Source organism: Poecilia reticulata, linkage group LG5 (genome assembly GCF_000633615.1).
Source record: "Poecilia reticulata strain Guanapo linkage group LG5, Guppy_female_1.0+MT, whole genome shotgun sequence".
In the NCBI taxonomy this organism is placed as follows: Eukaryota; Metazoa; Chordata; class Actinopteri; order Cyprinodontiformes; family Poeciliidae; genus Poecilia; species Poecilia reticulata.
Window position 1 is genome coordinate 30,572,735 of NC_024335.1, and position 26,268 is coordinate 30,599,002.

At 39.9% G+C, this 26,268-nt stretch overlaps 1 protein-coding gene across 5 annotated transcripts in view; it reads right to left on the reverse strand.

Moving 5' to 3' along the window:
* The window catches only part of frmd4ba (FERM domain containing 4Ba), a 58,938-nt gene extending 34,732 nt beyond the window's left edge, over positions 1-24,206 (reverse strand). Inside the window, exon 1 of one of the 5 annotated variants that reach the window (XM_008410466.2) lies at positions 4,237-4,774. In XM_008410466.2, the coding sequence (XP_008408688.1) occupies positions 4,237-4,398 (162 nt within the window). In that variant the 5' untranslated portion in view covers positions 4,399-4,774. Of the gene's footprint in view, positions 1-4,236; positions 4,783-23,929 lie in introns of those variants that run through there. The other 4 variants (XM_008410465.2, XM_008410468.2, XM_008410467.2 and 1 more) reach the window with 4 other exon arrangements.
* Between the last annotated feature and the right edge of the window lie 2,062 nt (positions 24,207-26,268).

Sequence of the window (26,268 nt, forward strand, 5' to 3'; positions counted from 1 at the left end):
GTTTATTTGTTGTGTCTAGTCCTCTTAGTTACTCTAGTTTTAATATGTTTCTTATGTTTAGTCGTTTGTTAATGTTAGATTCATTTCCTAGTCCCCAGTGTGTCTTCTGTTGCTCCCCTGTCACTTCTTCTTTCTCTCACTCTCTCTCTTTCTCCTCAATCTGCTTCCTGCTCATCAGTCCAAATATACTGCTCAAAAAAATAAAGGGAACACTTAAACAACACAATATAACTCCAAGTAAATCAAACTTCTGTGAAATCAAACTGTCCACTTAGGAAGCAACACTGATTGACCCGACGAGGGTCCCCGTTGTCAATCAGTGTTGCTTCCTAAGTGGACAGTTTGATTTCACAGAAGTTTGATTTACTTGGAGTTATATTGTGTTGTTTACGTGTTCCCTTTATTTTTTTTGAGCAGTGTATTTTGTTTCAGCATTCACCCTCACAGTATTTAAACCCTTCTCCTGCTGACGCTCCTTGCTGGTTCCTCCTGTTTAATCCAGTTCCAGTTTTGTTTATGTTCGTCTGGCTGTCTGTAACTTTTGGTTTTCATTATTATTTTCATTGCTACGCCACATCTCTGTCTCTCTGCCTATGGGTCTACGTCAACCACCATCAAAGATCTCTGGCCTGCTGTTTATAAATATTTTCTTAGGCAAATTTTATTTTCGTTAGGTGCTCATAAAGCTGTCTGCCGTCTCTGAATGTGTGCGCTGGGTCTGTTAATTCTCTGACGTCAGTGAAAAACACAGTGTTAAGCTAATTGGTTTTTAGTGCTGGAAAGTCATGGCTACATTGAAGTCCAGCTACTTCAACCACAAGGCCAGAGGACGCCCTGTTAATTGTTATTTTGTAAGCTTAATCTTCCCAGAGTGTGTTTTAAGTGCCATAGCAACGCTGTCATTTCACTTTTAACAGCAGCACAAGCTGCTTTCCCACTTTGTTGTTGTTTTTACTGCCCTGAACCGCAACGAAAGACGTCTCTGCGAGCAGCGTTCGACAACACGACAGAGGTCACGGTCACGCCAAGTTAGCATGATGCTAACTGTTAGCTCGGATAGCTTCACAGGCTGAGAGCTCCTAAGCTTTAACTCTTGTGTTTCACAGGAGGCAAGAAAATGTGTCTAATAAAATGAGCAAGAACAAAAAACCTAAATGGAAACTAATAGCCTCTATCTACTCTTGGAGAAGGAGACAAAGGTCATGAGTCAACAGAATAATTTCAAGCTAATCGCTAGCAACAAAGCGTTTTCAAAGTCATTTTGTGACTCAGAATTGCGAGCTGCTGTTACTAAGCATACAGTTGTGAAAATATTCACACCAACTGAACCTTTCCAGATGTTGTCACATAATAACCACAAATAGCAAGATATTTTATTTGTACGCACAATTTTATGCGATAAATCAACACAAAGTAGCACATAAAAAATGACGTGGCGACTACCAAAGACAACTTTTTTAAAAAAACTTACCCCTTCACTCTGAGACTCTAAAATTATCCCAACTGCAATGAATTCATTCTGCACTCTATAAATTTGCCCTTTATGGTAGAGTGTCATAAAAAAAGCCATTAAGAATGCTTCTTGAAAGTTTAAAATCTTCCCAAAATGCAAAACATGGCAGAAAACTAGCACTGCACAGAGCACCCGATCTCGATGGTGAAACGTAATTTTTTATGTGAGGATGCTTTTCTTTAGCAGGGTACAGGAAAGCTGACCAGAGCTGATGGACTAAAGAATCAGCTCTGGTTCTTTAGAGCTGATTCTCTAAAAATGGATGGAGCTAAATACCTATCCTGGATATCTTGGAGGAAAGCCTGTGAGAGGCTGTGAAACACTGTAGAAGTCTTTTGTGTTTTGTAGTGTCTTACACTTACACTTACCAAGTTTCTAGAGCAACTATTTTAGTATTCTTGAAATAAAACAAAACTCACAAGAAACTTTTTAACAAGATATAGGACCTTGTTTTAAGTAAATAATGCCTTAATATTGAATACTAGTTCCACTAGCAGGTTATTTAACTTATAACCAGATATTTTTCCTATGGGTGAGACTGGGTCACATTATCATATTATGGTCAAGAATATTGTTTGTTTTCCAAATAGGTCTGTTGGTGAAGAAGAATATAAGCCTAACATTTAAGCTACATGAAACCTTTCCTGTTATTTTTCTTTCAAATTGTCCTTTCAGTAGAGGGGAATATCTTTGTGCAATAAATGTTGTAGAGAAACTCAAGTAGACAACGTGTGCCTCCACTCTGGCTCAGACTGCCTCCATCACTTTGATGTAAAGAAACCGCATAGCGAGTTTCAGCTGAGCAACACACCTAAAGCTGCAGGTACAGCCGGACCGCTCGTCTGTGTCCTCTGATCTAAGGGCGGTAACAAACTCAACAGTTTCTGTCAGAGACCTGTTGTGTACCTTTGCTAGTGGAAGTTACAGCTAGAACAGCTCCGACAGGTAATATTTGGAGGCTGTTGAACGTTAATGCACTCGTTACAAAGCTACAAAGCATCGTTCTCGCCGCTGCACCTGCGAACAGGATCTGTAGCTGGAGGTAAGCGAGAGGCTAAGAATGAAATGGAGATAGTGCTGTGGAACCTCGACTGTGAAAGGAAGCTTCAGCCCATGGCATTTGGAACTTAAACCTAGACATGTCACAGAAGCCTAAAATACCAAAAACTAGGACTGCTGTGTGTATGGAAAGCAACAAGTGCCAAAATTCAATCATTTAAAAAGTCCCAAAATTGATATTTAAGCTTGCGAATGTTTTGATAAACATGAATATAAATTAATAAATGTATTTTTATTTTAATTAAACACAAACTAAATGTATTTTTTTATTATTTAAATCATTATTAATTATATCATACATATATTTTCTTGTTTTTTGCCAGCTTGTCATGTACTGCAGAACATCATTAATTTATGTGATTTCACCACATTACTCTAGAATCACTCAGCAGGCTAAAACATAATGTAAAAAGGTGATTGTTCTGTAGCTGGGTTCCTGTGCAGATTAACCAATCAGCAGTTTGGGTTTTTCCTTTATGGTACATAGAAGAAGTTTTAATTATTTTATTACATACTTTACCATGGGAAGCAAAAACTAATGTAAAAAAAAGACATTTAGAAGAATAATCAAAATTTTTATTACACTTGCAAAGTTAATTAACATACAAATGACTAATTAATATAATAAACAAAAGAAGGCCTCGGAGAGAGCCTTGGGGTACCTCACTGATTACTGGTGATGCTTGGGGTCTAAACTGTTAACTGAACATACAGAATACATTCTTATGACCAGTTTCCAGTAAGTGGTAGGCAAGGCACCAGTCAGTGCTGTTTTGTATGCTATTTTGTCAGTTTCTGTTGTAAAAGTGGCCAATACAACCAACCTATTCCATACCCAGTTCAGCTGTAGATCCATATGACGATGGTACTGTATGGTTAGGGTGGAGCTACTGGTGTCACAACACAGTCTATTGATTAGGGAGCAATAAAACGTCGATGTTTGCCACAAGAACGAGACATATCAGTGCGTCAGTGATAGTTCAACGCTCTCCGGAATATTGCGGACCAACAAATAGCTTACCTACCAAGCAAACCTGTGCCGTACTGCTCAGAGGAAACAAGTTTTAAGGGGACCAAATTAAGCAGACACGTCAAGAGCCACTGATTCCCGACCTCTTCATAGAAATATTGTAAGAGATTTCTTAAATTCCCTAATCCCTACTTTTAATTTATCCTGTTGTAAAACAAACACCTTCATGATATGCAGTTTCAGGTGGTGCTTTTAGCAGGCAACATGCTGGGAAAGTTCTTAGACTATGTGATGATGGTTTTGTCACACGATTAAGAACGAAACAGAGAGAGCTCTTTACTCTCAGGTCAGGTGTTTCAGGATCGACGCGTTTCAAAGTTCCCCTCTTCAGCCTTGCAGACAGTGAGATCAAACAACATTTCGTGCTGCTTTTCAAATGACTGCCATATGTGCAAGGCAGAGGGACTCTTGTTAAAAAGAAAAAAAAAAGAAAAATCTGGTTTTGTGACTCAACCGGAGGAAGCCTGGTCCTCATAACAACAAACACAGCACACAATTATGAGCCAGAACAGAAAAAAAGAAGAATAAAAAACAGCGGCTGATTCGAGAAAAGTTAAGCAATAAGAACGTAATTTGTGACAAAACTAAAAAAGATGCTTGTCACAATTTTCTTGCCCTAAGAGGTGAACGTTACCTGGTAGCATTTTCCTATCCTGAACCAGGACTCCAAGAGGTGCCTGCATGGGATCAGCCCACGACTGTACCATGTCCTCAGCGTCTCGTGCGCCAGGCTCCAGACGAGCTGGCTCCCCGACGCCACCAGGTCTTCCAGTCCACGTATGATGCGCACGGCCATGCCTGCCCCCCTGTAGTCTCCTCTCTTGGCCGGACTGCGTCTACCCCTCTAGCAACAGGATCTCATGATGTCTTCAGGAACAAGTCAATCCACGGACCGCTTTGTTTGGCTTTGAAGCAACAAGCTGCAAGGAGCATCCACACACTGGTCTACTATGTCTCCCTAGCTGATGTAATGTCAGTGTGAGTCGGCGCTCTGGAGAGGCTGGAGCGGAGTAGTGCGCCTTAGGCTCGGTCCTGGGCCCCGGTCCAAAACACTGCCTCAGAGTGCAGGGGAGGGCAGGACAGAACAGAACCAAGAGGCCCACTGCCGCAAAATCTCCGTCTGCCCCTCCACATTTAATAAAGAAGAAGAAGAAAAAAAACTCAAACACTGACCGCACAAAAACAAACGTCCAGACTTCTACACCCAACACATTTAGCGGTCGAATTGCAGAGGGTGTTTGTACGTTACGTCTCCGTAAATGACAACGTTTCTCCACCTTCCCCCTCCCCATTTTATTTCAGCGTTTAAATGTCATTGTCTGTACAGGGTGTGGGGCCGATTTCCTGAGCAGAGCAGACCAGACATTCCCACCCGTTGTGTTGTGAGGCAGCACTAAAAATAATTGCTTTTGTCTGCGCCAGCAGATAGAACTGACATGGCAAAAAAAACAAAAAACAAAGTGAAACTACGAGGCAGGAAAACACACACATACACACATGAACATGGGGAACGTCTTCCTCTGCAAAGCTGCAGATCACAGACCACCTGATTCAGCTAAAACAAGTTACAGGAGCGGCAGTGGGACGGAGCGGCTCAACTATATCTGCTGTTTGTTTACGTGAGCCTCAGACTCAAAAAGAGTTTAAGAATCTAAACAACGTTTAATGGAACGTGATGTGCTGGAAATATTCACTCTTCCAGTTCACATGGATGGATGGATGGATGGATGGATGGATGGATGGATGGATGGATGGATGGATGGATGGATGGATGGATGGATGGATGGATGGATGGATGGATGGATGGATGGATGTATGGTTTTGTTCTGAAAGGACAACAGGAATAGCCTAGAATCTGTAACAGTAGGTCAAAGCCTGTGGAAGTAAATATGTGCCATCAGAATTTGAATTAAAAATTCCTCTGAAATTTGAATGTTGCATATCTGCATTTGCTTTTTCAGTGTTAAAATATATTCAGAATATATTTTTAACCTTAAAGAATTTTCATTGTCATTATTTGTACAAGGTTGTAATTTTCATTTGTTAAAAAAATTAGCATATTTACTTCCATAAAAGCCTTACTGAAACTACAGACTGAAAATTAGCTTCGTAAGTTGATAAATCCATACTTAGCCCATCAGAATAAAGTATTCATCCAAATCCCTAACACATTCAACCAAACAGTTCAATGCTGAGGTTGGAAATTAAGTACTGTACTCCACCTACAATAGATGTAGAGAGGCCACATAAATCTAGACATCTTGGTTTTTCATTGTAAACATAAAAAAATCTTTTCTGTAGCAAAGAAGCCCTATAAACCTTAAATAAAAAAAAAGTTTGGCAAGACGAAACAAAAACATACAGCAATTTTGTAGCTTACCAATAAACATCAGGCGTGCTGGAAAATGTATTAATTTTGCCAGTGGAGACAGCCTTCGTGAGGCTGAGCTAGTTTACAAAGAGGAAAGAGGGTAAAACTTTCAATCTCAAGATGTGAAAAGCTCATAGAGACAGCCGGAAAAAACTTGCATTTGTTGATGGAGCAAATTGGAGCAAACTCGATTCTACGAGTTATTGGCTCACAGGCCTAACCGCAAATTTTCACTTCACTTTCCAGATTTTTTAGTCTTTTTCATCTTACTTTACAATTATGCACAACTTTGTATTGTTGTTCTGTCACAAAAAATCTGAATAATATGAACTGAAGTTTAACATAACGTGACAACAATGCAGAAAAAGCTGAAGGAATTCTTTCACAAGTTAATACACTTATATCCTATTACAGACCATCTGAATATCTTCTGACACCACCCATTGCCTTTGCATGTGATTATACAGGCTGTTTCTCCTCAGCCTCTTGTTGTCTCGAGCCTGGCACAGCAGCAGTCAGCACTATGACTTCACGCTGTAGTCATCCTGACTTTTGTGATTAAAGTGTCAACACATAAGTCACTCACTTAAAGGGACAAAATTATGTAAAATAAACTTTTTTCAGCTTTACATCAAGTTCTAATGTTATCCCCTCATCAAAAACATCAAAACAAAGCTGCTTTGTTTCTTTCATGTGTGTTTGAGAAATTATTAATATCCATGGCAACCATTCAGCTGCGCAAAAAAGCCTGGGTGGAGCCATCTTTGCCTTCGAGGCGTGTCTCCTCCCGAGAGCCACGGTTTCCGAACTTCTGTCCTTCTGCGTCACAGAGCAGCCCTCACCCGAGTCAGCTCCTTCAGACTAGCCAGCAGCAATTAGCAAATACCTGGTGGAACTGCGCATCAGCAGAGCTTGAGTTTATTATGCTAGCTAATTCTCAGTGTAACGCTGGTAAAAAAAAAACAAAAAAAAACGTTGTTAAAGAATTAATAGAAAAGTCATGTTGTGTTGACTTCCTGAAGGAAAAGTTTCAGAAAGAGCAGGAGTTTGTTAGACAGCAATTTCAAGGTGCTAAATTACTAAGTCAAATTTCTCTCTCTCTCTTTATATAATTTTTACAACTGTCCATCCATCCATTTTCTGTACACCCTTGTCCCTTAGTGGGGTCAGGAGGGTTGCTGGTGCCTATCTCCAGCTAACGTTCTGGGCGAGAGGCGGGGTTCACCCTGGACCGGGTCGCCAGTCTGTCGCAGGGCAACACAGAGACAAACAACCATGCACACACACACACACCTAGGTACAATTTAGAGAGACCAATTAACCTGACAGTCATGTTTTTGGACTGTGGGAGGAAACTGGAGTACCCGGAGAAAACCCACGCATGCATAGGGAGAACATGCAAACTCCATGCAGAAAGACCGGGGCCAGGAATTGAACCCAGAACCTTCTTGCTGCAAGGCAACAGCTCTACCAACTGCGCCACTGTGCAGCCTATTTTTACAACTGAATATTTATATTTTTTACAACAACTGAAGGTAACATAGCTACTTGATAGAGATATAAAATGTCACTATGAAAATACATAATACTGTCCCTTTAAAGGGGTTCATTCTTCTACAAATGTCCTTAAACTGTTTTCACAAGTACTTTGTGATGAGAAGGATGAGGTGGAGTTGTTCAGATTTTGATTCTGTAATTCTGCAGTACCCTCGTTCTTCCAGTAGGTGGGGAAATTGAGTATCAGAACATATTCCCTCTTTGTCCCTGAGGGACAAAGAGGGAATATTCCCTCTTTGTCCCTGAGGGACAAAGAGGGAATGTGTTGAGTGAAAATTGAACAATTGTGTCTAGATTGTTTCCCCATGTTCCCTGTTTCAACTATTAATAGGGCTTCGCGTCACTTGTGACTCAAACTGAAGGCTTAACTCAGAAAATGACCTCCAGGTTCTGCTCCGTTCTGTCCCAGAGGTTCAGAGTTAATAGATCTGACTCTGCTGGGAACGCAAGGCAGCAAGGAGGACACCAGCGGAAGCAACCGTGCTGCAAATATCATCAGTTTATCATCCCGGGGCCATTTTTTAACATCGAATGCCAATTACCCTGCATAATTGCTGTCTGATTAATCGTCTAAGTAGGGAGGGGAAAGGCCTCCTGGTGAATGCAAGCAAGATCGAAGAGCTAGAAAAAAAACGTGGAGGGGTGTGGAGGGGCAGGTGGGTGAGGGTGTTGGCGGAGACAGCTGTCATCCACACGGGTCTTGCAGCTGACGAGCTATATGCCACTTACTGAGACTGCAGCTGACCCGCTGAATGGAAGACATTCTGCGACTGTATGCCTGACGCAAACACGCCTGCGGAGCAAGTCCTAAGCACGGCAACGCGCACGCATGCCTGTCGTGCCTCCTGCGGGTGGACACAGCTGTCAGAGATTATGATACTCTCCCCCCAAGGAGGATGATTTGTACTCATACATCATGGATGAACTGTTAGATTAAGCTCATAAAACACGAATTAAGCCTATCATTGGTTTTTTCATGGCGGCATTGCCTTTGTGATATCCTGAAAAAGTATGAACTATTATATCTGGTATTATTAGTAAGGCTGCCGTTAACGATTATTTTAGTTGTCGATTAATCTATTGATTATTTTTGATGATTATCCGATTAATCGGCTAAGAAAATTGGGACATTTTGTAGATATTTCATTTAAGCCTTTGTTTTTTTGCAATACTAGAAACATAAAAATGCAAATAAACAATAAAATTCCTGTTTTAAATGAGAAAATTAGCATTTTATTGCCTAAAATGAAATAATAAGAACATAATCACATATTTAAATTTAATCATAAATGCAAAACATACATGTTCGTTGCACACTTTTGGATTAATTACTGCTTTGAATGTGCTGTTCTTTCAGCCATGTTTATTAGAACAAAACAAATCAAGAGGAACTAGTTGATATGTGTCTTATGGCCCAAAGCCATTTAAAAGCCTGTTAGCATCAGTTTGCTGCCGAACAAGCAGACAAAATTTTTTCCCTACATCTGCTGAGGAAACGGGAAAGTGTTTTAATCGCAGCCAATTAACACCGTGTAATTAAGCTCCTTTTGAGGAGTGAATGGAGGCACTGAGGAGCTCATTGTGTGAGGTACAGTCAGGCTCGGCTTTGTGTGGCTAGGCAGGAGGTGGGAAAAAGAAATTAAAGGCAGGAAAAGTGGCTGCCACCATCCACCTATTGCCCCGTCGTGGGTGTCTGAGGGGCTTTATCTCCTCTTGTTGGGTTCTCTTGTGGCACACGACGGTGCTCAGAGGGCACCCTGGAGGCCAGAGGCCGTGACTAACCATGTGTGTGCATAACCCAGATGCTATGAAGAGTAGGAGGTCAAAGAGGGGGAGGATTCTGGGTTGGGGGGGTTACAAAGGGTGCGTTGTCAGCCAACAGCTCTGCACTTGTCTGACGTTACAAACCGTCGGTCCCCAGATTAGATGATTCTAATCTAGGGATTAGAAGTAAAAGACTATGCCGGAACATTTGTAATATCATATCTGAGTCGCCGGAAACATGTGTTGCTTGTAAAATTAAGATACTGTAGTCCAAAAGAGAAGTTTCCAGAAAATCAGACTAGAGACAGTCAACTGACAATGGGCTTGAGGTCTGGACAAAAATATATATATTAGAGATGCACAGAGAAATGGGTCACTTCACAGATGAAGCTAAATTTCATTTTGACTGACCTGTCAGAAATACACAAATTCAATTTTTTACCAAAGCTACAAATACTGTACCTAAGTACTACCAGGCCACACAAGCAATCGGTGTTGATGTTATTACTGGGGAAAAGACTCAAAAGACCCTTTCAGATCATAATTCTGTGTTCTACACATGTGCTTTACACTAAAAAGTCCTGACATAGACTGGAGGGGTGGGTTGAAGACAACCCTCCTATATCATACATGGGGAGTTTAGAGAAGTCCACTTAGAACTGTAAAGAGAAATCCTTTAGATTCTTCTCATCACCTACGGTAACTCGTGTCAAATGATGCCTTTGGCTGCGTTCGCACAGCAGTTCTTGATGCTCAATTCTGATTTTTTTTTTTTCTGAAATCACATCTCTTTAGCATGTTGGTAGATATGACTGAATGGTGTGACCACAATCAGACTTCTGTGTGAGCGGTTTACGACCCCAAAGCAACCGGCATCCACAGAAGAAGACCGTAGCTCTCCGTTTACAGAAATAATAATGGATTTATGGATCAATTTTTAAATTAGTCAGAGCTAACTGCATTGTCACAAGATCATAGCAGCCCAGAGGAAGCTAATAAAAAGAAAGTACAACTAATAAAGATGATCTTTTGTGGCTCATTCGCTGTGGAGAAGTCTGTTCAGATGCATAATCAGAGCCAAGAGCGGTGGGATTGTGATGTGATGCACTTCAGTGACGCAAAACTGTCACATCATTTCAAAACTATCATTTTCAGCCACTGTTTGCTTCCGTATTTACCATGTCTGACTTCTTCTGGTGACAAATTATGATGCATGTGGGTAACAAAGTGCTCAGGGAATTCCCCAGGTATCTCTGGCCTTTGATTTCATTGTCTCAAATGCTCTGAAAGCACACAGCCTGTGTGTGGTCACACCAAAGTCAACTTGTATGACATACAAGGACATTAAGAGACGTTGGGAGGGGCAGTGTTGGTTTTTTATGGTGCAATCATGATTGAAAGGAAAAAGTTGATTTAGTTTTTGTTTTTTTTCAGTTTCCGTAAAATGTTTAGAGGTAAAAAGAAAAAGAAAAAATGCTGTTCATTCAGGTTAAATTCAACACTTTTTGCAGTTTGAATTGTTTTGTGCCAAAATTTTGGTGGGTTTGAAAAGGAGCCATCTGTCACAAGACCCCTGGGGGACGTTTCATTGAATTAGTGAAGGGACATTTTGATCCAGAGTCAACATCATTGGATTTTAGAGAGAAACTTAAATTACTTCAGACTTTGTTGGAAATTACACCGCTAAGGCATCTGTCTTCTCCTTGAATGCACATAGAGGCTGTTGTTTACAGCTGCTAATGCTAACCATGCTAAATCACGCTAAGGGTAGCTTAAAACGTCAACTTCAAATCACCATGCATCAAAAAAATAAAATTACTGGTGCATAAGCTTGTCGCACTAAGCAGTAAGTCAGTTAGTCGCATGATAAATTATAAGGAGCTTGATCATTTCCATTCCGATGATTAATAGTTTTGCAGTGTTCATTTGTTTACAGAGACATCATAATCCATTGTTTTCAACTTATTTTTTGGAAGAACTACAAATGGAAGGACTACTACTCTCTACTCTAATTAATACAAGTAATTGCCCTGAAGATTCATGCATGTTTAGAGATGTTAAAGGTCCATTTCATATTTCTATATAACTGGAAACCCTAAATCTATTCTGCAGTCATAGTCCCGATTAGCGGAGTCAAGGCAGTCGATCATATCTGCGCCTCTGAAAGCCTCTGGTTTATCACTCTCAATCCAATTTATCAGGCCTCTTAATCACTTATCTGGCCACATATGGCACATGTGCATATGAGACACCGCAACAGATGTCAGGAGTTTTCAGGCCCTGCGCTCCAAAGGCACACTACAAAACTATTGTGACTCCCACAGTGAATCCCACTTTAAAACTGGGATTCGCTGTCTTTTAGGGATAGTTAGCACTTTCCCCATCAGTGTTTGGCCACCGATGTGCTTGACAAGCTCTGTTTATATCCTGGTGAGTGAACACAAAAGCTTTCACCAAGTCACTGAGAGAGCCGCATCGAGAGCCGCCAAGGTTCGCAAACGTAGGTAGAAAGCTTGAAAACAGAGCATCTGTTCTTGCTTTCCTGTCACTGCAATGTTTTATTCAGTCAAATTGCTACTTACATATTCACTCATTCCTGAAACAGCTGCTGCACCGCCAATGGGCAACATTCCTTATGGCTTTGCAATGTTTCGTCGGTTGCAAAGTAATCCACATTTATTGTTGCAACCAGTTTAAATAATAAAAAGATAATACTGTAAAGACAAAGCTATTTTTATGAACATGCCCTCCAGCAGACGTTTTCGCAGATATTTTACTCCAGTAGCAATAACTCAATTGCGCAATGAAGATAAGCAATTTATCTAGAAAGCTTCTTCAAACTTAACTTATCTCTAGAATGTAAATAAACAATAAAAGATGAACACTGCCACAGTTAAAAACATTCTGATGACAAAACCCATGCAGTGCAGTGAAAAAGTATTTTTCATATTACAGATTTATTTGGTTTTAATGCGTAGATGTTAGCTTGGCTGTTGCCTTCCTATGACATTTCACTCAACTCAAACCTCCCTTCAGTACTCCTTCTGGGATTTCTCCTACTGAACTTGAATCGACTGGAATTTGAACAGAAGGAGGCGTTGTGAAGAATGATGTCAATTTTCTGTGTAGTCTTAGAATTGTAGTCTACCTAGTGGTGGTAGTTTGCAATGAGAAAGGAGGACGTGAACCAAGCTCCTCAGTCTTTGTTCACCACTCTTCCAAATACTGAACAATCAAAATCGGAGCAAGAGAAAATTTTAAGACATTTTATTGGTATGGTTGTTTCCGGTAAGCTTCACAGCGTAGCTTCCTTCACGATCAAGCTGGGTCATTACATACGTCACAGCCAAATGATAGCGACTGAGTAAAATCAGATCCAACTTGCTGGAGTCCACGCATCCAGCAAGCAAACGTTGCTCAGTACCTTAGGGTCCAGACTTTCTGTATGAAGCAAAGCGTAGAACAAGAGGCTGATTTTTACCAGACTATGTAGATGTTAGTGCCAGGTTAAGATAACAAGTATAGGTTTAACACCAAGGTAGTCCACACAAAATGATGCTTTTAAATAAAACTTTCATTTCTTAGGTGAAAGTGTTTCATAAAGTTACATGGCCCTATGTGAAAACATTATTGTTATCATTGCTCAACATTAACAACCCATCGGACCAACAGCGTACCATGGCGTTGTGATGGTCTGAACTTAAACATACTCCAGTGCAATTGAATTAAAACAGTCACATTAAAAAAGAAGAAAAAGAAGAAAAGATTCTCATTATTGACAGTCCTCATTAGTACAACAAACACGACCCTAGCTTGGGGACATTCGGTATCATTTTTCTTCCATGTGTGCTGGACACCTGCTCTAATTCGCCCTGCCCACCATCTACAGATCAGCTTTCTATTCCAGTCTCCACACATTATAAAGACATTATTCATTTCTGACTGATGATGCCTCACCATGGTTAAAGAGAGTCACATTACTGGCTTTGCTGCGGTAATGTAACCCCGGCGGTTGCCTAGCATGTACCGACTCGTACAGTTGGACATTCCCGTATGCATATAGGTTGGCTTCTAGCTGCAAGGCATAGGATTTAAACACCAGTAACATTGTGCATGGTAAGATTCCACTACTTAAAACTCCCTTCATTTATATAAGGGAGATAATGCAGGACTATATCTGGTTCAGAGAGCATAGATTTACCCCTCCCTTGCCAACCTTCCTACTTCTAAGTTAGTATCTAAGGTATCTAAGGTGGCGAATTTGCATAAAGTTTTGACCTAAAAAAATGGATCTGAAGACGTTTCTGGTATTAAAAAAATCACAGATAGCCATGGTTGGACTACTAGAAAAGGACGAAATATTAGACTTTTTGAAGTAACGCTGTTCTGTCAACAAGCTGCTTGACTTAGCATGTTTGTCAGTAAGATAAAAATAATCAACAATTCTGCAGCTAATCAAAGTGATTAATTAAAACTAACAAAGCAGTTTATGCCAGCTTTCAGCCACACTCCTTCTGGCTTACACTAGTCCGCAAAATGGCGACAAGAGTTGGGAGAAAACACCAGTCAGCTGGTTGTTCAACAATAATTTATTCCATTTTTTGAAAATTGTATCTACTGTCCAGTATTCAGTATTCATTACCCAATAGATGGCAAAGAATGAAAAACTACTATTGGAACTAATAAAACCTAAACTGAAACTAAACAATGTTTAACTAATAAAAAAACACTCTAATAACCAACTAAAACAAACTGAATTAGATAAACCAAAAGTCACAATGAAATAAAACTAAACTATGATGGAAAACCCAGAAGTGTTACGACCCTGCAGCTAACCAAGCTAAATAACTAAAAAAACATTCCGAGCTTTCCAAAATTATTCCAGTCTCACTTGTTTGTATTGCCCATGTGTTTCTATGACGACCTGCGATAGTGTGATGACATCAGTAGCTGAATACCACTCATGTCAAAAAGAATATGGCAAATTTGTAATGTCACATAACTTACATAGAGGCCTAACTACTAAAAGTGACTAGCAGAGAGTCAGCAATCATGCTTCACAATCTCATTTGGCACCATGCAAACTCTCAGTCTGTGCCCATGAAGTTTCACTTACATGACCTGCCAAATCTTTCCCCTTTCATTTTGTTTTTACTGCTACCAACATGGCTTTTACACATGTTAATTACTTTCTGCAGTTGTGATCAAATCCCCATTGTCCTTGTTCTATGTAGATCTTGATTCACTTGGTAGTACGTTTGGTTTAGATAAAAAAGAGCACAGCATGTACCTCCGCCTTCACTCACCTGTGAACGCCACAGATACGCAGCAATGACACCAAATAAAATACAAAATTAACTTAAATATCAAGACAATTGTGTCACAGCAAACTGAAATGTGCTGTTGACACCATACCGAGCCGTAGTTTAAACGTTTCCACCGTATTACTTTATATGTAATGAGAACACACCGTGAACGACATATCCGATACATCACTGGACCCAACCTTTCACAAATGAGTTTGATTTCTTTACGTTTGCACTGAGGTGAAAAGATATTACAGCATGCATGGGAAAATGAGAAACAGTGTGACAGCAGCTTTGGTATTTACAGTAAAGAGGATGTGTTGTTGCTCACAGTGACTGAAATTTCATCTCGGCACTTGAAACTGGATTACAGGGTTTCGACATGAGCTGTAAAAATATACATAGCTGACCGTGATGTTAGCCACAGCGGCTTGAATGTTCATTCAAGATTTTACATTGGGAATCTCATTTAAATCAAAATGATGTTATATATAAACCATACATTTTTAAGATAACATTGTTGTATTTTAGCCACAGTAGTGATTACTCTTTTTCTGCTTTCAGATAAATGCAATTAGATCTGGGTGTTTTTTTAAAGCCACTCAATATATCAAATTGCCACATTCATGACAACATCAACCTATAAAATTCCTCAGTCACGAGAATTCTTTGGTGCCATGTTTTGTAGACTGTTATAGCTCAGGTGCCTTGCTTTGAAACTATTTTCAACGATAAATTTGACCACTTGGATGGATTATGACTCTTCTTTTTGTCTACAGTTGTCTTAGTGACCAAGATTTAAAAAAACACAAGGAAATGAGTGGGGACACCATGATGAGGAAAAATAAAGAGAGAAGGGTAGAAAAAAATGTGGGTTAATCATAATTAATGTCGTGCAGTCCTAGAGGTGGTTATTTTACTTCTGAGATTTTTTTGTGTCTTTGCAGTTGTAGTTGCATTCTGACTATCTGCCAACTTAAACCAGCAGCAGTGATGTGTTGACCCACTTTGACAACCAAGGTACTTCCAGGTACTTTGGTCTAATCAGGGGAGAAAGTAATACTTTGTAAAATCCACTTAACCCAAACATAGATTCAAATAGCAATGAGTAATAATATAGTCAAATACAAAGTATTTAAAAATGATGTTGGAGTGAATATAATTGTGTATGATAATTTAGCTCTTTAAGGCTATTTATTTGAGAAACTCTTAAAGGGGGCGTTTTACAGCATAATCAAGTAACTATATTATCTTCAGTTTAAAAAATGCCATAAAATTGTTATTTTTAAGTCAAATATGACTTAAAATTATTTTTACTTCCTGGTTAAGTGCCTTGAAATTGGACCTCTGTCTCTATAAGAAACTCCTGCTCTTTCTGTAGCTCCGCCTCCAGGAAGTCATCACAACATGGCTTCTCTATCAACCCTTTAACAAAGTTTTTACCAGCATTGCACTGAGGAGTAGCTCTTATGTTCCACACTGCAATTAGGTGGTTGCTAAATGCTGCTGGCTAGTCTAAAGGAGCTGACCGGGGGCGCTGATGGGAAAGGGCTGCTCTGTGAGATAGAAGCTTGGAAACTGAAGCTCTGAGGAGGAGCTGCGTCTTTAAGGCGGCACTAGGTCCAATCAGGCTTTTTCCACAGCTGAATGGTTGCCATGGAGATTAAAAAATTTCTCAAATATGTAGGATAAAAAGCAAGGCAACGTTCCAGGTGTGTTTTTGATGAGGGAATAACATTATAACATGATGTACAGCTAAAAAAAAATAAGAGTGGGTTTTACATAATACTTAATACTTCCCCTTTAATCCTCAAACTCATTCATCTTCCTTTAAATTCCTGATAACGTTCACACCTCCGTCCTTGTCAAAAGACAAAGGTTTGCGGCCGGTCAGAGTGGCTCAGCGGGGAGCTGGGTTTTGCTCCACAGAGCAGGTGATAATGACTTTCCACACTTCCCTGCTCCTCCACAAGCCAATCTCCAATGTGACGGCGGCCGGGCGGGTGATTTCTGGCCTTCTAAAACCTGCAGACGATGGGAAAGCCGGGGCCGACGACGGGGCGAATAGCCTCAAGCGCTGAACAATCAGAGCCAGAGGTACGACAAATCAATTAAAACCTCTTGGATTATTAAAAAGGAATAAAAACATAGCAAAAGAAAACAAAGAAAAAACGGCTTTTGTGTGGGGCATATTCACTGTTTCTGTTTTCATTCCTTCTGGCGGTGGACGCATGAAGCACTCACATGGGGCTTTACGAGCTGTGCGCTATTGATCACAGCGGACATGAGGCTGCGGGGTATGTCTGCTCTGGAAGCACGGCTGTTGTTGTTTCCAGACTCCACATCATGGACCTCTTTTTTTTTTTTCTTTTTTTTTTTGAGCCTGACAGGGTAATAATAGCAGCTCCGGCCTGGTGCTCCCATCCCCTTCACCCACTTGTTTGCCGTGCGGGGAGCCTCTTTCTGATCAGTGCAATCAGGCTTTTAAGCACAGCCTCTGTCCGCCGCCCGGTGCTAAGTGTGTGTCTCAAAATGAGAGTGTTCACAATGGATAACACTCTCACAATGTCCGAAATGACCACTCCCCGTGCATCTCCCCTAAACCTCTGGGGCGAGTCAGCAGCATCAGCAGCACAAACGGAGGTGGTGGAGAGGTTCCCGTGTTATTATTGTTGTTTGTATTTATTTATTTATTTATTTTTATCAGCCTCTCAGAGTCTGCTTCCCAGGCACAGAGCCATGTGAAGATGTGGAGGAGGAGAAGGAGCCAAGCCAAGGGGTATCCTGGAGTGAAACATCGAATACAGATTTATCAAGTTCAAGCTGCCGTCCTCTGCCCGGGGTATTAAGTGAACGTACATGAAGAGAGGTCGCTCCAGCTGTTTTTTTTGGGGGGTTTTTTTTGTCTGCTTTCATACGTTCCACCTGCGCTGTAAGGAATTTCATATGCAGTGACAGTGAAGAAAAGAAGAAAGAAAGAATGGTGTTTCTGACTGTCAAACAAATGACCGATAACAGATAAATATGACCTGAGTCAACGATGTAAATGATGGTGGGGCTTATTAAGAGAAAAAAACTATCCAAGACAGCCTGACCCTGAGCAAAAAAGTTATTAAATCACAGTTTAACTGAGACTAACCACTTTTTTTTTTCTTTTTTTGGTGCAGTTTTACCAGCCACACCCAGACCTGCTTACTACCACACCTATAGAGTCAATAAATCACTTAAATTCTCTTTTATTCTTAATTGGTTGGTTTTGGACTTTTTTTTAATGTATTGGTTCTGGTTTCTTTTTTATTAATTCTTTCATTTTTATTAGTTGTTTTTTATTGGTTCTGCTTTTATTTACACCAATTCTGTTTTTTTTCTTTCCATAAAGAACAATGTGTAAAATAAGACACTCATAGAAGAAAGGGAGGATAGTCAAATAAGTTTGTTCTTTTGTCCATCTCCTTATCAAACACATATTTAAATATGTATCGTGTTTTCAATGTGAATATGTTTGAAATAAACAACATAAAAAACTAGACTGAACTAAACAAAACTGGCTTAACAGCATAAAGTAGAGCAGCACAACTCAAAAAAAAGAAAACAACAACAATGACCTAAAGAAACTGGAGAATGAATGAGAAACACAGCGCTGTAATCGACATCTCTGAGTCTGGAAAGACATTTCAAATGCTTTGGTACAATAGCACACCACAGTGAGAGCCATTATCAGCTAATTGAAAAAAAACAACAACAAAAAAACATGGAGAAGTGGTGAATCTTCCCAGGAGTCACAAATGAACCCTAAACCCTCCATGGAAGATGGGTTTTGGATTTTGGGGAAAAACATTCCAGGGACTAATGAGAACAGAGAGAAACTTTCTGAACAGTGTGTGTCCTGTTACATCTGGTGTTAAACTAACAGCATTTTAGTAAAAAAAAACATCATGGAAATCAGAAATCTAGATTTTCTCCTGAAGGAGATTGTCAAACGCTACATTAACATGAGAATGTTTTTAAGCAACTGTAATAAAATGTTATTTCTCATTAATTCGTCTAAACTTGAGTCTATAAAACAGATAGCCAATAAACCACTGAAGTGTAGCTTCTCCTAATGTACACCACGTTCTGAAATGGAAATGCACAGTTCAAGTTGTGATTTATATCCTCGTAACAGTCTCCTGGGAAGCTCAAGTTCAAAGGTCAATAGTCACTAAAGCACATGGATAACCTACGAACCCATCCTTGTGTCCGTTTTTAAAACAGCACATCGTGAGGAGGGGCCGGCTGATCGCTTCGTTTTGAGGAATATTTGTCTGAAAACTGTCAAGCAGATGTCCTTAAACAGATTTGACTTAATGTCGTCTCTTTCACATAAAAAAAAAAAAAAAGTCCCAGAGGAATTCCCAGCCAGCTGAGAGCCTCCTTTATTCTGAAGGGACATAAAAACACAAAGCGAGTCAGAGCATCGCCTCAGAGCCGCACATTAAATTACAGAATCCCTCAGAAATCAAAGAAAAAGTGACTCCTTTCATTTGTCGGATGAAAGTCGTTTGATGGTTTTTCTTTGTTTTGTTTTTTGCTCTGTCGTTACAGAATCATAAATTTGAAAACACAAAATGAAATGTAAAAACAAAAAAAAGAATTCCTCATGGTTCGCGTTGAGGAATTCTCAACGCGAGAGAGAATCCTCAATTTCCAGAAAACAAAGAGTCTGGAAATAAGATCCAGATTCTTTGTTTTCGTCAAGACGTCCGGTCCGAGGATGCAGGCCAGACACGAAACGAGGAAGAGAAAAGAAAAGTGACGGCTGACAGACAACGAGGAACCGATTCCTGGTGGCAGAACTTCATATTTGTGTCGATAACGCAACAGAAAAGTACTAGTGAAACAGCTAGGCCACTTTTATGCTGATTATTTTTATCGTGGACTCTCACAACCTCTTAGCTTAGCTGCCAGCACATTCTGAATTGATTTTCACTCCTAAACATATAGATTACTGGTGACCCACTCCCCACTGCCTGACCCTGAATTGGGGTTCAGCCAGGAAGCCTAGCAGGACTAATCCACAACATCCGACTAAGTCCAGTTCTGAAAACAAGCCTTCGTTGTTTTTTCACCTTGTTTCTACTTGTAACCTAAAAGAGTTACTTGTCTTTATAGAGGATACAGAAATAGAGAATACAGAGGCAACAAGAAACAGCAGTTTACTAAAATGTTAAATAATGTTTATTGACTTAAAGTTTTTCTGCACAGTGAGACCTGAAGCAGTAATAGAATAGAATAGAATAGAATAGAATAGAATAGAATAGAATAGAATAGAATAGAATGAAGTTTGTGTATTACATTTGAGGCATCCCCATGATACTGTGTCAGGAGAGGCTAACGTTATGTTTTTTTTTATAATGTAAAAAAAATACTTTTTTAGATTTAAGGATCAACTTACTATGTGGAAATGAAACAGTAGTCCCAAGTGAATGACCAATGATTAGCTGAACTATTCCAAAAATAGGTCACGCTGCTGGAGTCTAATGGCAAAGTGACTGAATCTTTACTAGCGTAGACAGAGCGTCTGATTAGCATAGCATGTGTAGTGACAAAAATGTTCAATATGTCCAAAAACATTAGCGGTGGCCGTGGCTGAGCTGGTTATCAGTACGTTTGAACAAAAACACAGTCCTCATCTTTTGGCCACTGTTAGAAAACAACCAACCGATCGCAAGAATATTCCTGGTTTCACTTTGTGTGCGTGAGTCACATGCATTTGTTGAAGCCACACATTGAGATTAGTCTGACTACTGAAGAGCAACGAGTAGTCATGTCCGACCACGTCCTTGCAAAACTTGACCAAAAGTGCGATTAACAAAACAGACAAAAATCAGTTAGCCTCTAAAGATACATCTCAATACGTAGCAATAGCGACTGAAACAAACAGTTTTACTATAACGCTCACTACACAACCAGTCCTACAGTCAGAAACTAGCTTACCGGAGCTCAGCAAGTTGGATCAACTGCTTTAAAACATAGAGGGTGAATAGAAATCTTTTCATTCAAATGTCTCACTGCTTTAGCATCTCTATTGTTGTTTTGGTTAACAAGTGAACCAGTCCTTTGTGTCAGCTTACATGGTTGAACAATGGAAGCTGGCTTCTGTCCAACTTTCATTTGATTGTTTCCTTTTTCTTCTTTAGTTGATGTGTTTGCATCATATTATACATGATGGTATATTAGCCACAATAGTTAGTCATGGGGTCGTTCCCTATAGCCTACTTACAGGGCTGAGGGTGGGCCGGCGTCTATATTGGTCAATGGGTAAGAGACTGGGTATGTACACCATGGACTAATAGTTACAATTCAGAGTCCAGACATACTGCAGTTATACAGCTCAGTTTTATACTTTCACTTTTTTTCAATATTTAAAGCTGAGGTAAAAAAAAAAAAAACATACCAAAGTAACCTTTTTTAGTATGGTTGCTTTGGTATCATAAGTTATGTAATTATACATTTGTTGTAACAAGTGGACCTCTCTCTCTGTTTTTTATATTGGCACAGTCTATTATTGTGCTAATATAAGTAATTTATTATTTAGTAATAAATTACTAAATAAATGTAGTAATTTATTACTAAATTACTTAGATTGCATGTAGACTGTTAATAATTTATAAATATGCTATGAATGATGTGCTGTTAATACAAAGTGTCATTACATCTCAAATTTTTCAAACAATGTATTAGCATTTCAAATTCCTATTCTACCATTCAGAGCACTAATACCTATTTACATTACTCTAAATTGGACTGTGGTTATTACTATGAAAATTGTTTATTTATCAAAAACACTCTGAAAATTCATTGTTATTATGAATATTCATATTGTGTTAATCTTCCAGTCTTCCAATAACACATAATGATCAAGTGATATTTTCACATTTCCTGTCAACTTTAAACACTTTTTAACTCAAAACACGAGGAGCCGCTGGATGAATCACTGCCCTAGCACCCAACCACCAGGCTTAGCAAGTTTTCTGGGGGGAATCCTTGCACATCATTGGTCTTACATTGAAGCAAAAAAAAAAAACTCAAGAATTTTTTGCTCATTAAGCTTCCAGCAGCAAAATGCTGAGCATTAGGTTTTAATCCTCTATTTAAAAACCGAGTTCCTGGTTGAACTAACAGGGACTTTACCTCACACCGTCACCTGACACAAGGCACAATCAAGGGCTTGATCTTTGTGGGCGGTGGACCTGTTACACATATAACCAGTCGGACCAGAACTACGCCAAGTGCTGAATTGTACAGACCAGCATTAAATGCCGTATCACATAGCCTGACTTGGCGACGGTTCTCATCCAAATCTTAACAAAAGACGCTGATAATGACAATGTGTGGGAAAGCAGGTAAAAAATACTGAGGAAAGGTTGGGAACAAGTCGTCGGCTCGGGTCGCACCGCTCAGGTTGAATGTTTATGTTTCTGAAAAACACGCCTTTACCTTGACTCGCACGTTCCAAACTGAGCAGCGGCATTTGGAGTAGCCTGCGACGGTTGATGGCTTTATTGAATCAGAATTGCTGACCTTATTGAAAAAGGAGGAAAACATCCCAGACGGAGAGTCAACACAAAAAGCAGCGCTGCCTATGCAGTTTGTCCCTCTGACAGACAAAGTAACGGTGAGAGAGAAAGAAAAGCAGCACATGTTGCTCCTACAAAGAACAAATTCAATACAGTCACCTACACAAAGGAGGCCGGCCCGGGCCTTTTGTTCTGTATCGTTCGCTCACATCTTCCTCTCACCGGCTTTTCCTCATACCAGACCTGTAGATATCACAACTCAGTGAAAGGAAGACAGCCCCTCTCGCCGCATCAGACTAAATCACCTGCTTTGAGAGACTTGCAAAAGTCTTATTCAGCAGAAGCTTCTGGATCTTTCATTCTGATTTGTTTTGATGGATGAACACAAAGTAGTGCAAAACGTGGATTTCGGTTGTACACAAATGAATCCCCTCTGTTGTTTTTACAGCTAAAATACTAATTTCTGCTTTCCGCAGAACTAGCCCAGGCTCAGTTAGGATGGATGGAAAGCATTTTCCAATAGATTTAGGTCGTTCAAGCCCATAAATATCCCTTGAATTAAATACTGTAGCATCTCTGTAGCATTTGTTTGGGGTTCTTGTCCTGGTCTTGAATTAACCCTTTCAATCTCAAGCCTTTTAAGGCCTTCAACAAGTTTTATTCAGTAAGTTACTTGCATTGGGTTCTAGGATATCCATATCACCATGGAGATGGCGTGCAGCGTTTGCTTTCTGTCACGCATTTTTGGCGCAAACCAGGATGTTGGAGCCGCACAATGTTATTCAAATTGCAATCACCACTGTAATATCAATGTGTGTAACGTGGAATCACAATTTCTGGATGCAACATTTTGTTGGATATTGTGTTTCAAGTGCCATGCGTTCACATTCTGGATGCCAAAACTAAATCTGGCCAGTTGGATGAGCTCTAGCTGCCCTTGGTACCCAGACCTGGTGTAGATTTTTGGTAAACAAGATGCTAATGCTCATGATGAGGGTTATCGGCATTATGATAACTGGAAATAAAGAGAAAATCATCAATGTTGCAAGTTTGTTTCTTGAACTTGTGCAGCTCTAGTCCCATCTGGCACAAACATCGGATTTTATTTAGAGGTATTGCAGTAAAAAGGGGGAAGAGTGCTGACATTTGGTAACGAAATCCTTAAAAAAAAGTGGTGTTGGTGTTTTCATGAGCCAGGGGTGACAAAAGACCCATACAGGATGTCACATGCCTGCCTATCCCATTGTGTGATTTGGCCAGGAAACAGGATATTCACTCAGAGAAGAGTAGAGCAGACACAGCTGACTGTAGTGAGCTTTTCCTCACAAAGAGGTCAGGACAAGACGGCCTGTTGCAACTTTTGTTTTGGAGATCGGATGTTCTTCCTTAAATTTTCCAAAATAAATACGAGCAAACCAACAATCAGCACGGCTCCGGTGTTGACATGTCAACACTTGATCCAGCTGACATTCAGCCAGCAGGAGTCAGCTGACCTGTAACCCATGTACACAGTCTCTGTGTCTACAAGATTCATATTAAAACTGAGTCAGGAAATACATCGCACTCATTGGGAAAGTGAACATGAATGAATATGCATCACTCAGAAGCAGCTCATCCATTGTGAGCAAAGTGTGCAGAAAAGCGTCAAGCATGACAAAAATAACAATAACAGTAGTGGATCAAAAACGTTTTCTCTCCGTGTTAACAGGTGATCACATCCCTTCGTGTCGGTTTTTAACTGGCTAGTGAATAATCGGAATTGTTTCTTACCTTGTGTCTTTTGTTGTGATCTGATCGCTCACACTTTTATTGTCTGGCCGTGGAGCGCCTCAGCCGGCGCCGGTCAGTCACTCAGAACCCTCCTCTCTCACAACAACAACCAAAAAAAAAAAACCCAAGAAAAGCTTACAAAAAGTGTTTGGTTTGAACAAGGAGTCACTTAATCGGCGTTAAACTCGTCCACAAAGTCCGAAAGAGAAATCTGTTGCCTGTTCGGCATAATAAGCTCCGCGGAGAGCCATCCACTCTCCGATCCTCTCCTCTCCGCCTGCCCCGCCTCCGCGCTGCCTTCCTCGGATGGGACAGTTGAATGTCCCTCTGCCGCTCCATCAACGCGGCGCCGTTGGCCAATAGAAAAGCGCTCTCTGCTGCCCAAACCCTCCACTGGTTGATTGGGGGAAAAAAAAAAAAAAAAAAAAATCAAGAACAAAGCACGGCGGCATAAATCAACCAGCTCTGATAACAGAAAGCTTTGACTATCAGCTCTGACTATTAGAGACAGGTTAAGAAAAATGAAAATAAAAGAAAATATGAGAATAACGTCATAATGGTACGAGGGGGTAAAAAAGTCATAATATTACCAGAATAAAGTTTTAATATTAGGACAACAAAGTCGTAATAATACAAGAATAAATCACAATACTACGAGAATAAAGTAGTGATTTTATAATTCCTAGACAAAATATAATTTAAAAAAATTAATGAGGAATTGAGCATCTTGTGAAGAAACATTCACTAACAGGAGTGTAATTGTAACAGAAGGGCTGTAGAATTCATGGTGTTAATAGTAATGGTTTCATAAAAATGTTTTTAGTATTTTATGTATATCTAAGATGTTTTGTGGGAGACGCAAATGACAATTTCCCTGAGGGAAAATCCCACAGGGATTCAAAAAGTATCTATCTATCTATCTATCTATCTATCTATCTATCTATCTATCTATCTATCTATCTATCTATCTATCTATCTATCTATCTATCTATCTATCTATNCTATCTATCTATCTATCTATCTATCTATCTATCTATCTATCTATCTATCTATCTATCTATCTATCTATCTATCTATCTATCTATCTATCTATCTACAAATAAGGCATACTTTGGAAGAATGTTTTCTTCCAGGATTGCGTTTGTATTTATACCCTTGTTGCTGCCACCACTGTGTTGTAGCATTAACATTGTGTGTTCAGAATAATGTGTCTTGTGTGACCAGGGAAAATCCCTTGTTGATATCAGAGATGAGAGCAGAACCAAGGAGGAAGACTGGCTTTAGATCACAGAATGGCGACAGTATCTTCCATAACCACTTGTTACAACCCAGGTGTGATGAAAACCATCTCTGCATATACAGCATGTGGAATCTCATAACAGATGAGCGACAGCAGCAGTGGAACTGATTGGGTACCAAGACTCCTGATGAGTCTTGGTGTCATCTGCAACATTCAGATACAGCCTCACATTTTGCAGTTAACATCGTAAAAGCATGGATTCATTATGGTAGTGGTGAGGGTTATTGCCTTCCAACATAATTCTACTCAATTCTCTGTAGAATTATGTTCTACAGAGAATCTTCCTTCAGCGCTCCGCCTTGGAACAGAAGGAGGAATTGAGAAGGTTAACATTGATTTTAGAACTGGTTGTAGTTTGGCAACGGCAGTGGATGAAGCAAACGAAGCCACTCAGTCCGCGTTGGCCACACGACCAAATGCTGAGCAATTAAGGTCAGATCAAGAAGATTGTTTGAGACGTTTTATTGGGATGGGTTTTTTTTTTTTACAGAGCCAAATTTCAAGCTTAGTAACATGAGATTCCTTCATAATCAAGTTGACGTTAGTGACTGGAAAAAAATCTGATCAGCAAGCGATCATTTCTCTACAGCCAAGGAACCGGATCCTATGGACGAAGCAAAGCAAGGGGCTGGTTGCTTTTACTAGGCTAGGTGTGAGAGAAATAATTACTTGGCTCATATTGAACCCTAAATACAAATTAAACACCAGAATCAATCTGTGGATTGTTGCTGACCATGATTATACCTTTTATGACCACAGATCTATAGCTATAAAGCAAGAGCTTCATCTTTCAGCTAAGCTCCTTCTTCAGAGGGAGTCCAAATCGGTCCATCTTTCTCACTCGTTGTCAAGGCACCAAGACACCTAAACTCCTCTGCCTCTGACGAAGACTCTTAATCCAGACCCCTAAATAGAAATACAGACTACAAATGTACAACCCATTGTTGATATTTTTGTCTCGTTGTCAGATGTATGACAAAAAACAGCGAAGAGAAATACTGAAATCAGACACAGTTAAAAGTTTTACAAGCTCATATTA